The 13,323-nt window shown below is 59.0% G+C and overlaps 1 protein-coding gene across 2 annotated transcripts in view; it reads right to left on the bottom strand.

The window, feature by feature from the left end:
* Positions 1-12,932, bottom strand: part of IGSF21 (immunoglobin superfamily member 21) — a 232,499-nt gene extending 219,567 nt beyond the window's left edge. For both annotated transcript variants that reach the window (XM_042951724.1, XM_042951725.1), the window contains exon 1: positions 12,750-12,932. In XM_042951724.1, coding sequence (XP_042807658.1) covers positions 12,750-12,819 — 70 coding nt within the window. In that variant the 5' untranslated portion in view covers positions 12,820-12,932. The remainder of the gene's footprint in view (positions 1-12,749) is intronic.
* Positions 12,933-13,323: the final 391 nt, after the last annotated feature.

Below are 13,323 nucleotides of genomic sequence, written 5' to 3'. Positions count from 1 at the left end.
AGACGGGGGAAAAGGGCCAGACAAAGGAGAATCGAGGGGCCTAAAGAAAGCCACCTCAGCCAACCGGGAAGCTGTGAGCTGAGGGGGGCTGTCGGTGGAAGGTTTCCCAGGAAATAGTCATCGGATTTGAAGCCAGGTGCTCCCTGAACTCCAGCTACGGCCCACAGAGAAGATGTCTCTAAAGGTGGCGATGGCACTTTGAGCCTTCGGGTGAAGGATAAAGATCCGGCTGGGGGTCCAGAGGGCTAACTCACTCACTGTTAACGCTCCCCCCGCCCCACCGCTCCCCCACCTGCAAGGGTAGAAGCCGCCTCCGGTGAGAGAGGCTGGCAGTCGGAGGGCACCTGCCTTTCCACTCGGAAGCAGGGAGCTTTGAGCCCGTTCATGACGGATGTCGAGCAGGCTGCCCACGGTAGGAGCCAGTGCGGATGGCAGGAAAGATGACCTAAATGGATGTAAGGAGAAAGCACCTCTCCGTGGGAAATAGGGTGGAAAATAGACTGGAGAATGACGAATCGGTGTGCCCTGGGAGTCATCAATCAGCGAGCTGGACCAGGGGACAGGGAGGTGTAGGGACACTGAATAGTCTAGGGCAGAGATGACGCATTGCAAAGGTCGACACCCGCAGTGGAGAATGCGGGCAGTTTCTCTTTACAAGTTGCGACATTGTCCCCGCGTTACCTGCTGCTTCAAGCCCACGTGCTCCTGAAAAGGCGGTGCCGCCTTCCCGAAGACCCCCATGCTCATATGCTGCTTTTCAGCTCAGGAAAATCCAGCATCCAGCCCAGGACTGGGCACAAGGATGGGCATTTTATTACTGCCACGGTCCTTGGTATACACAGCCACCCATCATTAGCACCGCACGTGGTCCCCTTCGTGGTCACAGCAACGCTACTGGGCAGGAAGCACAATCCCCACTTTATAGATGGGGAAACTGAGGCTTAGCGGGATGGTGCTAGATGTCTGCTCTTTGCACTCGGGCTCATGCTCCTCCCTTCTCCGCTCGCTCTGTAGAGACACCCGCCTGTTTGGGCTTCCAACTGGGTTTGGCCAACGGGCGGCACCAGGAAAACACTCAAAGGCAAGAGTGCGGGGGGAATGGTGGGTACTTCTCCCTCGAGCTCCCCCCTGCGTGGCCCTCTCCAGTCTACGGGTGGTAACGGCCACCCACTGCGCCAAGCCCAGAGCGACACCAGTCCCTGCTGCCTGCCCCAACCCCCGTGTACACTGTCCCCTTAATAAGCCCGCCTCCTCTGAGACTCCCCGCTTGAGCTTGGTGTTCCCCAACTGGCACCTGATTGATGTGGAGGGAAGTCACTCCTCCCAAAGTCACAGAGCTCACACACACACACACACACACACACACACACACACACACAGCGGCTCTGGAACTTGAACCCTCCTCTGCCTCCAAAGCCTGCGTTGTCCCATCCGAACGGGGGCTGCTCCGCGGCTGACATGCTTACCCGCCACCTTTACAGATTGGCCTTATCCTTGTGCCACCTGCTCTGCAGCGCATTTAACATTTTTCTTTAACTCGACTCATTTTTTACTTAAATAAGCCGTTTTAAAAAGAGAGAGAGAGAGAGAGAATTTAAATCACTGCCCCAAATGGCAAACCAGACTTCCTCGCCTTAAACAGAGGGTAACTGAAAGAGAATTACAATGAAAACAAAACGCTGTTACTACGGCTCTGGCTCCCTTGGGCTCACTGAAGGTTTGTTGCCCCAGACCTGTTTTTGTTGGAAAGGCAGATCAGCACGCGATAGAGGGCATTAAAGACATGATATCATCAGCCTGAGGCTTTCTCCTTGGCACCACTGGAAGGACGGGATGAGAAAGAGACAGGGGAAGAGACCCTCCCTCCCCGATTCCTTGTCACTTGTGGCCAATGCGCAGGCCCCACCGGAAGAGTGGCCCCAGGTCCGCTCGGTCCAGCAGAACTTTCTGTAACGACGTCCCGTTTCCATCCGTCCTGTCCGATACGGGAGCGCTTGAAATGTGGCTGGTGTGACTGCAGAACCGAATTCTGTTTAATTCAGTTACATAAAAGCGGAGACACTCTGTTTAGTTGTAAATGTAAATGTCAGTCCTCAGTCACAGCCACGGCCACGGGCCGCCGAGTAGTGAATAGTACAGTCCTAGACGGTAAGCCCCAGGGTGGGGGGGAGGGGTGGCAAGAACTTGCCTGTTCATTCTGCTCTGGATTTCTAGAACAGCACAGGGCTTCCCCCCACCCCAGGAAGCGATCAATTACCATTGGCTGCACCAGTGACGGAGTCAGTGAGTGAGTGAATGAATGAATGAATGAATGAACTACGTTGCATCCTGCAATGAAAGCGTGCCCTCTCTGCAACTCAAACCGTCCTGGGAACCACTAACTCTTCCCCATTAGGTACCCTTCCTGCCGGGGCTTGCCTTTCTCTGCTGACCAGGCCCCTCAGTCGGGCAACGGGGGCCCAGGGATTCGCCTTCCCAAGCCTCTTCTCCTCTGAGCTGGGCCCCAGCCCACTTCCCTGCTGCCCCAGCAAACAAAGAAGTCTTTGTGATGTGGCTGCTTTTGTCGCTCCCCGCCCCCCACCTGGCTCCCTCCGCCCTGCAACCCCCACCCCGTGCCCCCACCTCCAACATTAGGTGCCTGGTGACAACGAACAGTTAGTTTATCACCTGCGTGTATTAACTGGGCACCCGGCCTTGGGTTATTGTGCCACCTGAATGCTCTCTTGACAACAACCTGTGTGCCCGGGGCAGCGAGCACGAGCTCCAGGTGAGGACGCCGTCCACCCTCTGGCCGTGCCAGCCCTTCCTCACCCTGCGGGTGCTTCCGAGCCCCCCGCGTGGCCCCTCCCTGCCAGCCCAGCGCGACGCCAGGGCAGCCTGTGATGGACGCCTTCCTCCGGGGCAGCGTTCGGGAGATGGCGCTGGGGACATAAAGGAGGCGACGACTGGTGACAGACAACCCCATCGGAGGGGCACGAGTGCCTCTGCAGAAAGAGAAACAAAAGGGCAAAGGGAACAGCTTGGCAAGGGAACAAGAAACCCAGTGGTTCAGCTGCTTCTCTCCCTGGCGCCTCCCAAGCTGCTCCCGTGATTTATGAGGCTGGGGGGCGGGGGGGTCGCTCCCACCGGAGTGCCGCCGAGATCCCCACCCGAGTCCGGGGGACCCTGATGCTTCCCCACGGAAGGCTATGAGGGTGGTGGGTCCCCCTGACTGAGCCCCCGCGATGGCCCCCAGGACTCGGAGGGAGAAGACCAGTCCCCCACATCACACACAGGGTGTGCAGTGAGATTCTTCTCTGGCCTCGCTTTTCCCGACTTCCAATGGGAGGAAGGAGATCGTGCACATAATTTCTCAGCTCCCTTCTGGCTCTGATGCTCTGTAATTCCAGGCCTGAGGACTCGCTACGTGGGGACACCTACAATGCACCCCCTCAGCGGGGCACTGAGGCTTGCAAACACTCCCTCCCCTTCACGCTCGGGGGTGCTGCGCGAGCCAGGCCTCATTAGAACAGCAGCAGCCCCTTCTCACATGCCTACCATGTGCTAGGCACCGTGCGTGTGGACCCCGCCTAGTAGGTGATTTACCCTGCCCAGCTGCCCTCACCAAACCAGGCCCCAGCGACGAGCTGCGTGTTCAGCTGGAGAAATCAAGGCTGACAGCAATGAAGAGGTTACCTGGGTTCACATGCTGGAGGGGTGGTGGCAAGGGGAGGTGAACCCTGGTCAGACTCCGGAGCCCATGCTCCCTGGAGATCTAGAAGCTTCTCCCCATCGCTCTCCGTTCAGGCCCAAGGTACACGCTCCGCCTAGGGGCAGCCTTGCCGTCTCGGCCATAACTGCTTTTCCCCCTCGCCGGGTCTGGACACTCTGGGTGACACTCTGGGTGAGATACCAGCCCCCAAATTATGGCATCTCTTCCTTTAGGCCGTTGCGTCTTTGGGGGCACCCAGAACAGCCATTTATAACCCAGTGGAGGTTCCAAACAGTTGCCAGCTTCAGGTGGCCCCGAAAAACCAATTCATCTTCCTAGAACACTGCCCTGGGAGTGTCACTTTTCCCTCTTCAACTGTTCCCCACAATCCCCGGGCTCAAATCCAGGCCCCTGGCCCCGGGCACGCGGGCCTCCGCCAACAGCTCCAGCCAGGTTCATCCCTAGCTTCTCGATGAGCACCTTCTGCTCAAGGGAGGTCAGCTGGCTCACTGCCTCCCACCCCTCACACACCTACACAGCACTCTGACTCCCTCCCCCACCCTTTGGATGAGCTCTTCCCCTGCCCGGGATGCCCTCCTCACCCACCCAGAGTGTTTCAATCCCTCAGAACCTTCCTGGGCCACTCCTTTAATCCCCAAAGATTTATCCTTGGTATCCCTGTATTGGCCATTTATTATACACGATCGTTTATTGTTCTCAAATGAGTCTGTGTCGTGTGGGGCTGAAATTCCTCGAGGGACGTCTCTGCTGGTCCAGCTTGAGGTGAGGGCCGCCGCTCGATTAATGGATCCTCTGACTTGGCTCCCACATCGGCCTCCAGCAGAGGGAGAAGAAAGTGTGAGCCCACTTGGCCTATCAGAGGGACTCCAAGGCCAAATGATCCTACCCCCGGGGGTGGGGAGGAAGGGAGGCGCCAGTGGCTGGGGACCACTTTCAGGCCAAGTGCTGTCATGCATCGTTCTACTCATCCACACAACACCCTCCACTTTCAAGAGACAGGAAACCATGACTCAGAGAGGTAGCGGCTGGCTCAAATGTGCTCTGCTGGGAAGTCGTTGTGCTGGGACTTGAACCCAGTTCAGATGGAAACCTAAGTCCCTTAACAGCAGGTGGCTGTCCAACGGAGGCAGTGATCGAGGAAGGACTGGCACGCCCGGCGCCGTGTCGGCCGATGCGAACAACCTGCTCCGGGTTTGCAGGGAGCTCTGATCCGCAGTGTTTGCCAATTTCCGCGGTGTAAATGCTCCCGCCGTGGTCACTCTCAAGCCACAGACAGGATCAGCTCAGAGTTGGAAAGAGAGGTGCAAATCAACGCCTGGGTATGAATCCCGCTCTGCCCATCACCAGCAGTGGGACCTTGGGCGAATCACACAATCTCTCTAAGCCTTGTTCCTCATCTATAACATGGGACAGACCATCACCTCCCAAAGTTGCTGGGATGATTTAACAGGACATCACACGTGAACAAGGCTGGCACAGGCCTGGACACATAGGAGCAGCTCAAAGCATGTTTCTTTCCTTCCTTCCTTCCTTGGTTCCTTCCGTCCTTTCTCTCCCCAGCTCCCACCCATCACCAGTCAAGGGCCGCCCTCCCACACATACAAGGAGAAGCCAGAGGGAACAGGGAACCCTTTGGTCTTCCTACCACATCCCCCTGTTGGCTCGTCCCCCAGATGCCAGCCGTGATGCCAGTGTGAGTGATGGTGAGCAGTGCTGGACAATGGACACATTCTCACACCAGGACGTGCTTCCAGAGGTGACCGGTCAGGGCCGGGAAACAGGCCCAGGCCTGGTGTCCGGACTGAACCTCAGGCTCAGTGGGGGCGGGGGTGGGGGTGGGGGTGGGAATCATTCATTCGTTCAACAAACATGTCTTCAGGATCTGCCCAGAGCCAAGCCTTGTCCAGGGCTGGGGAGCAGGGATGCCCGCCATCAAGAGCTCTCAAATTGGTAGGAGAACAACTCTCGAGCCTCTCCAGCCCCAGAGGAGGGTCCTTCTAGCCGAGTGCTGCCCAAAGTGGCCATGACAGCACCCAGTCCACAGTGTATGCTTCTTGGTCCGTTGCCTGGTCTTTTGAATGGCCTGTCCCATTCCAGAACCCCGTAAGCTGAATGGAGCAACACTGGGTGGGCGGGAGGTGAGGGGGAATGGAAGGAAGGCTGGGCACGCAGCCACCAAACCCAGATTCCACTCTTGCCACTTCCTGTCCCCGTCTTTTCACTCCCCACGCCTGTTTCCCTGTTCTGTGGGCACAAGAGTAGCTGCCTCTGTGTCTTATGTGAGGGAGGACTCGATGACATGATGGGTGTGGAAGCACTGTGTCAACTCTCAAGGACGACCGGCAGGTAGACGGGAGCATCTGGAGCCCGAGCCTCCAGCCCTTTGATTATCCGCGAGAAACGCAAGAGTGTAGGTCCACGAGCAGAACTGAGCCAACGGAAAGTCCACCTGTGAATCCAGCCTAAATTCCACACGCTGTAAGCCTTTCCATACATTTTTCTGCAAAGAGTCTCTGTTCAACCAGGACACCCACGTCTAAAGGCCAAAGATGGTTCCTGCATCTTAACAGCCAAGTTTACTGAGCACCCACCATGGGCTTTGTGGGGAAGATTCACCAGCGAGCAGACCCGGCCAGGGCCCCTGCCTTCATGGGGCTTCGCAGGGTTGGGGAGGGGTGCTGGCCATGCCTTAGGCCTCCAGGGAAAGTCAGGGCACAGGTGGGGGGATCAGTCACCCTCGAGCTAGGGGACCATGAGTCACCTTCAGTGTTACTGGCAACTATGAGGCTCCCCATGCCTAGCGAGGGTTTGTTTTTTTTTTCAAGCAACCGAAACCAACTCTGGATAACTCAAGCCCCAAAAAAGTAACTTGTGGAACATTCTGGAAGTTCACGGAACAGGAGGGCAAGCCGAAGCTCCAGGCGCTATAAGGACCCACGGCCTTTGTGCCATAACAGTTCTGGCATAACCACGGTTCATACTGGTAATCATCAGAGCACATAGGACTGAGCCAAGAGCTTTGCATGTATGTAATGACTCGTCCCATCCCGTCAACAGCCCGGGAGGTAGGTCCTGTCATTATTGGCCTCAGGGAATTAGAGAAGTACAGTTTCACGGGGGCCCCCAGTGGCAAGGAGTACTTTCTGGTGGTTCTCAGTCTTCCTCTGTTCTGGATTCAGATCCCTGGGAGAGTGTCTGATGGGCTCATCTGGGGATGCTTTACCTGTCTATGCCACCTACCAAGATGACATACCATAGGGAGGGGCGGGGCGCATGCATAATTCCCCAAAGCAAATCCAGTATGTGAACAGTAGATGTACAAAGGACCGACAGATCAGATTCTTTGCCTGGGTGCCACCATGTCCTTTCCTGTTCCTTTGGGCTGCGACACTGTGCACCTCCAGCCCCATGGATTTATTCACTCCAGCCACGAAATCCTGGCCAGTAGGTCTTGGTGATCACGGGCCCCCTCTGCTACTGGACCCCAGTGAAATTGTAAAGTGGGTCCCAGGACTTCATCCCCCACCCCCTGTTGCCTCCCAGGAACCTCATCCTGAAGACAGATAGCCCTTAGGAAGTGATGGCGTGTGTTTTGCCACCACCGACATTTGTCGTTTAAAAGAGAAGGCTCTGCATCCTCTAGCAAGTGGTAGAGACTGTTGTATTCCTTCTTCCAGTGATGAAAAAATAAATAGTTTCTCCTCTCCTCTGGGAGCAGCAGTGTCTCCAGATTGCTTCAGACCTGGGTTTGAAACTCCCAGTTGTTCCACTTAATAATAATAAAAAAAAAAAAAGATCCTGAGCCTCATTCATTATTTAAGAAAGACAAGAAAAGAAAGAAGGAAAAGAGAGAGAAAGAGAAAGATCCCGGGCCTCTCGTCTTCATCTGCAAAACACGGCTCATGACACTGCCTCCCAGATTACTGAGAGCATTTAATGCATCAGGAACATCTAATAGGTGTGGAATAAATGGTAGCTATCCATAATATCACTCTCGTTTCTCCCAGTCCTCAAAAAGACTCTGGGGACACCAGTCTTGAGTTGAGCTAGTCCTGCCACATACAATCTCACCTCCAGCTCTTTGCTCAGCCAGGTTTCCCCCCTGCCACATTTTCTTCCTCAGCCCTTGGCTTATTCATGTCCTCTCTTTACTTCAAGGTCTCGCTCGAGTTCTCCTTCCTCTCTGAAGCCTCCCCTTGACACCCCCAAGGAATCACGCTTCCTCAAGAACTTCCTGGAGGGGATGTCAATCACTTGGACACATGTCCGCCTGGATAGCTATTAGTGTTCCACGAACTTGCCCAACCTCTCGGCCTGCGGGGGTGAGGGTCCCGGTGTTACTCTTTTCTGACATGCCCTGCCCACAACGGATGCCCATTCACTGTCTTGATGATGGCGAGGGCTTTCGGGGACAATCCCTTCCGCCATCTGTGCGGAATAACACTGGCTAATTCCCTCTCAATGAGGATAACATCCAGACAGGGAATTGCATACCCTGCAACCCTCCACGTGGCCGGAGCTGAGAAAGTGCCTGACGGCCATTCTCATCAGCAGACACCAGAGCACAGAGGGAAGGAGTCAGTCCTGTGTCTGAATCGCCAATTCACTTATTGACTGGATGGCCTTGGACGGGTCACTTAACCTCCCTCTGCCTCAGTTTCCTCATCAGCAAAACGGGGCTAATTTTACCTTCCAGCGTGCTAGTAAGGATTAGACGGGACAAGAATGATGAAGCTCAGGGAGGAATGCTGGCACACAGTGAGCCTTCAGTGAGGGTCAGAGGTACAGCCCCTGCCCTCTGAGTGAAGAAATCAATTTTCCGCTAAGCTGTGAACACCATACATGCAAGGGACTCTCTACTGTGTTCAAGGTCACGTTCCCAGTGCTTAGCACTCTGCTTGGCACATAGACGCTATACAATAAACATCTGTTGGGCACCCGAGTAAACACGTCAAGCGGCCTGGGGATGCTGCAGATGTGGGTAGGGTGGTAAGGCAAGTCAGACACCTGCGTGGATCCCAGGAAACCCAGCTAACAGAACTAACCAGTCTCTTCTTTGTTCGGTCTTTGTTTGGCCTCTGCCTTCCAATTCATGACTGCTAACCCAGAAACCCGAGAAAGTCACTTAAAGTGGCCCAAGAATGCATGCGACAGATGTTCTGCAAAGTCGGGTTAGCCAGGCCAACCTAAGGCCTCACCGGTGGCCGCCCCTGCCCAAGGGATTCTCTGTGCCCCACATAGAGGGAACATTAGAAACAAGGAGGGAGCCTGGGGCTGGGCCAGGTGGGAGCTGGTCGGAGCCAGATGTCCTGCCACCAATAAATCTTAACACTCTGAGCCTCAGTTTCCTAATCCGTGAAAAAAAGGAGCTTAAACCCATCTTGCAGCTGCATGAGGCCTGTGAAGCGGCTAGCACGTGCGTGACACGCTGCAGCTGATGCACACAATCGTGGCTATTGAAAAACCAGAATCCCAGCCAGAGACTAGGAAACGAGCAATCTCAGGCTGTTTCGGGAGACTCTCGTGTGTAAGGATCGCGCGGCGTGGAGCCTCCTCGCCCGCGTGAGCCCGGGCAGCTCTCCTTTTGCGCCTGCCGTCTTGCCCCAGGCGTTAGGATTTCAGGGGGGGGTGGGAATCAATTCCTACTCTAAGAGGGTCCTCCTGCTAAAAACAAAAACCAGGAGTTTCAGAACCACTGAATAAATGATCGCGGAAGTCGCTTCCAGCTCCGACATTCTCTGCGCTCAAAAGGCAAAAAATTACTTCAACCTCTCAGGAAAAACTCTAGTTTGCAGCTGGGGTGGGAAAGGGGTGGGGCTTATGGCTGTGGGGTGGGGCCAGGCTGGGGGCGGGGCGGCTGGGGGAGCAGGGGCGGAGCCGCCGGCTCTCGGCTCGGCCCGTCACTGCCCTGCGGGGGCTAAGAAGGAACCCAGCGGTGCCCGACCCCCCGCCCCGCGCCCAGAGTGTTGGGTGGGGGTGGGGAGGAAGGATAAACACTTAAAAGTCGGCACAGCAGCTTTCGCGCGCGCAGCCCCCGCAGTCTCAGTGCTGCGGCAGCCTCGGCCCTCCCCAGCCAGCCCTCCCACCCACCCACCTGCTGACACGCGGCTGCGGAGAGAGAACGGCAGGGCCGCTGGCTGGGGCCTTTGGCTCGCCCTACCTGGGCCTGCCTACCCACTACAATTCCAGGAGAAGTTCCTGGGGCCAAAGGAGGCAGGACCAAGAACCACTCTCTTCCCTACCTCCACCCCCCATCCCCGGTGCCCCCTCTCCCGGGCCACTGCACAGGGACAACCGCAGGACTTCCTTCCCAGAAGTGCCCAGGCAGGGGAAACTGGGGCCCGAAGACTTGAAGACGCCTCGGGGCGCTCCTGGGTGATCCGGAAAGCCGGAGAAATGTGGGTTTCTCCAATGCAGAGTCAGATATTGGGGGGGGGGGGGTAGTTAGGGGCAGGGGCTAATGGCCCAGCCAGGCCTGTGTGCAGCGGAGTGCCTTCTCCCAAGGCACAGACTCGCCTCTGCAAAGCTGAACGCTTTTGTCTGCGATCCTTAGGGGTACAACAGGGAAGGGGACGCTAGCCATGCCCCTACCTAACAGAGACCGCCATCGCCTTCTCCCCGCCCCCTCCACACCACCACTGGCAGGCGCGTTTCGGAATGCCTGCCCTGGATTCTACCCTCTCCGCCCTCCCGGGCGGCCCCGGGCAGGTGGCCCGGTTAAGCCAACTGCTAGGTGCACGGCTTGCGGTCGCATCCCGGAAGGGCGCCCTCCTCCGGCAAGAGAGCCTCTTACATCTCGCGCTGACCCTTTTCGTACCCCCGCCCCCTCGTGGGCACAGAGTTGGAACCGGGAAAGAGGGACCCCACCCTCGCGCACGCTCGCTTCCTCTGCGGAGGAGAAGAGGGCCCCCCGGCGGCCCAGGAACCCTGCCTGCGCCCCAGGCTCGGAAAGTTTCCCGTCCGTGATCCGAGTCAGCGCTCCTCCCTTCACCCTGAGCAGCGAGCTCTAGGCCACGCCGGCTCCCCCGGCCCAGACGCGCTCACCCGCGGCTCCCGAGCCCCACTGCGCCCTGCAGCCTGCAGAGGCGGGCAAGGGGAGCGGAGACACCAGGAAGCCGGGTCAGCTCTCCGCAGCCCGGCAGCCCGAAGAACGCCGCTCTCGGGCTCTGGGGAGAGCTCGCAGGGTGGGGTCCTGACGGAGCCGGGTTCCCCAACGTTGGCTTAAACCATCAGTCGCCAACCCCACCCCTGCCGCGTCAGTTCTGCACATTCCGGGGTGGGGGAAACGATGCTCCCCTCCTGCCCCCAACCCCCAATCCCTTCTCCCTGCAATGTCCAGGTGAGGGCTCCAGTGCCTTTCAACAAAGCCCAGTGCCGAGCGCTGGAACCGGGACCCACCCCCTCCACCTCCCCCCTCCCATATAACCTTTCCCTCTAGAGGCATCCGACGGAGGGAGCCCTCACCCCAAAGTTGGGGGGAGATTCTGATCCACTTTGGAAAGTCTTTTGCTCCAAAGGGTAGGGGACAAAGTATGGGGCTGACATTTCTTCTGGGTCACACACAACCCCTCCCCCTCTCTGCCAGCGAGACCACCATTCAGGCTCAAATTCTGCAGCCTCTCCCATCTGCAGACCCAGCACTCTCCGAGACCTCGTGGGCGGGGTTATTTTAGGGCGGGGTGGGGGAGAGCACCCATTCCTGGCAGGCACTCTCAGAGCCTGGCGAGGCACCTCCCGGTAGGGCAAGGCAAACAGAGTTGACCCCTACCATCATTATTGAGTTGGGCTAGGGGCTGAGATCCTACTGGCCACAATGGCTACTTTTTGGCACCCCGCACCACCCCCCCCCCCCCCGGCCCCCTTCACGGCTGTGACTCCAGAGGGGCCGATTCCGGGCGCCCAGGTTTAGCATTTGGTATTGGCTGGGACTCGAGGACGCGGACCCTCTGGTCTCCGCGCCCGTGGCTGTTCGCTGGTCCCGCTTTCCCCCTGCTGGGCTCTTAGCCCGTGGGTCGGCTCACTGCCCGAAAGGTGCCGGGGTCGCCAGGATGGGCTCCGGTAGCACGTAAGACCCACCAGGCGGCGGCGCCGGGCGCGAGGCACCGAAGGCGGCCGCGAGCCCCGGACCCTGGAGCTGCGGAGCCACGCATCTTTCGCTCTGGGGACCCCGCTCAGCTTCCAGCTTCTCTGAGCTGGTTCAGCCAGGACCAAGTCCTTGCGGGACACACACCCGACTGGTCACACCTCCTGGGCTCCCGGGCGCCTCCATCCCTGCCTCCTCACTGAAACCACACGCTCCATCGCAGGCACACACGCTCTCGGACCACGAAGCAACACAACCCCCACGCGCCTGCACCGCCACACATCCCACATACACGCATACTCCTGCCCAAGTGTCACATTCCCCCCCATCCTATGCACACACGCCCCCCCCCCCGAAATAGTCATCTGCCGCCGCACACCCCTGAAGAGACTCACACACTTGGGACCCGCGAGAAACGCCACACCTCACATACTCACCACCATTTAACACGCTCACACATACAATGACACAAGCTTTCACACTTCACACCTCACCGAGAAGCCGGCACCCGCTCACACCCCCAAATACTCTGGCTCACTCCGTCTCACACGCACACCTTCTCCGTGGAACTGACAGAGACACTCAAACAGCCCATCTGCACACTCACATCTCTAAATACACTCCCGCACCCTCTGCGCACACAGCTCCTTCCCGGACACCCTTACCCACAGACGCAACAAAGGCACACGCTCGTACACACACACACACGCGCGCGCACACACACACACACACACACACACACACACACACCCTGGCACAGACCCGCGCGCGCTCTCCTCGGGGGAGACCTCCTCCCTCCGTGGCCGAGCCGACCGACCGCGCGGACCGCCACGCCAGGACCGGTGCTCGCGCCGCGAGCCTCTCCGGGGCGCCCCGGGCCCGCGCCCTTCCCCGGCGGCCCGCCCCCGCGCGCGTCCCCCACCCCGGGCTCCGGCCGGGCGCCCGCGCACTCACCGCGCGCCAGGTCCAGGATCGCGGCGAGCAGCAGGCAGACGCAGCCGCGGAGGCTCGGGGCGGCTCGCATGGTGCCCGGGAGCTGGCGGCGGTGGCGAGGCGGAGGCGGTGGCGGAGGCGGCGGGTCCCCTCGCCATGGGCTCAGGCGCGCTCCTGCCTCCGGCCGCCGGCCGCGACGGTGGCGGGCAGCGCCGGGCGCCGCGGGGGCGCCCCCATGCCGCCGCGGCCGGGCCGCCGGGGCGCCGGGCTCCACTCGGCTCGGGCTCTGCGGGGTGCCGCGCGACCCTGCGCTCCGGGCGTCCTCCCGGCGCGCCGCGGCTCCCGGCTCCCCCGGCTGCGCGCGGCGCCCACCGCGGCCCCGGAGTCGGATCGGCGGCAGCGCCGGAGTTTGGAGCCGAACCGCGCTCCCTCTGCCTCGCGCTCGCCTCTCCCCGCGGCGCGAGCGCCCCCCTCCCCGCGCCCTCCCTCCGCCCCTCCCCCTCTCCCCGCCCCCCGCCCGCCCTCCCTCCCTCCCCCTCGCCGCGCTCTCGGCTGTATTATACAGACTTTTCTTTAATCCTTTCTGGGCTGTTCG

This window comes from Panthera leo, chromosome C1 (assembly GCF_018350215.1).
Source record: "Panthera leo isolate Ple1 chromosome C1, P.leo_Ple1_pat1.1, whole genome shotgun sequence".
NCBI classification, from domain to species: Eukaryota; Metazoa; Chordata; class Mammalia; order Carnivora; family Felidae; genus Panthera; species Panthera leo.
Note: the sequence above shows the minus strand (reverse complement) of the source record. Positions and strands in the feature narration are given on the sequence as shown.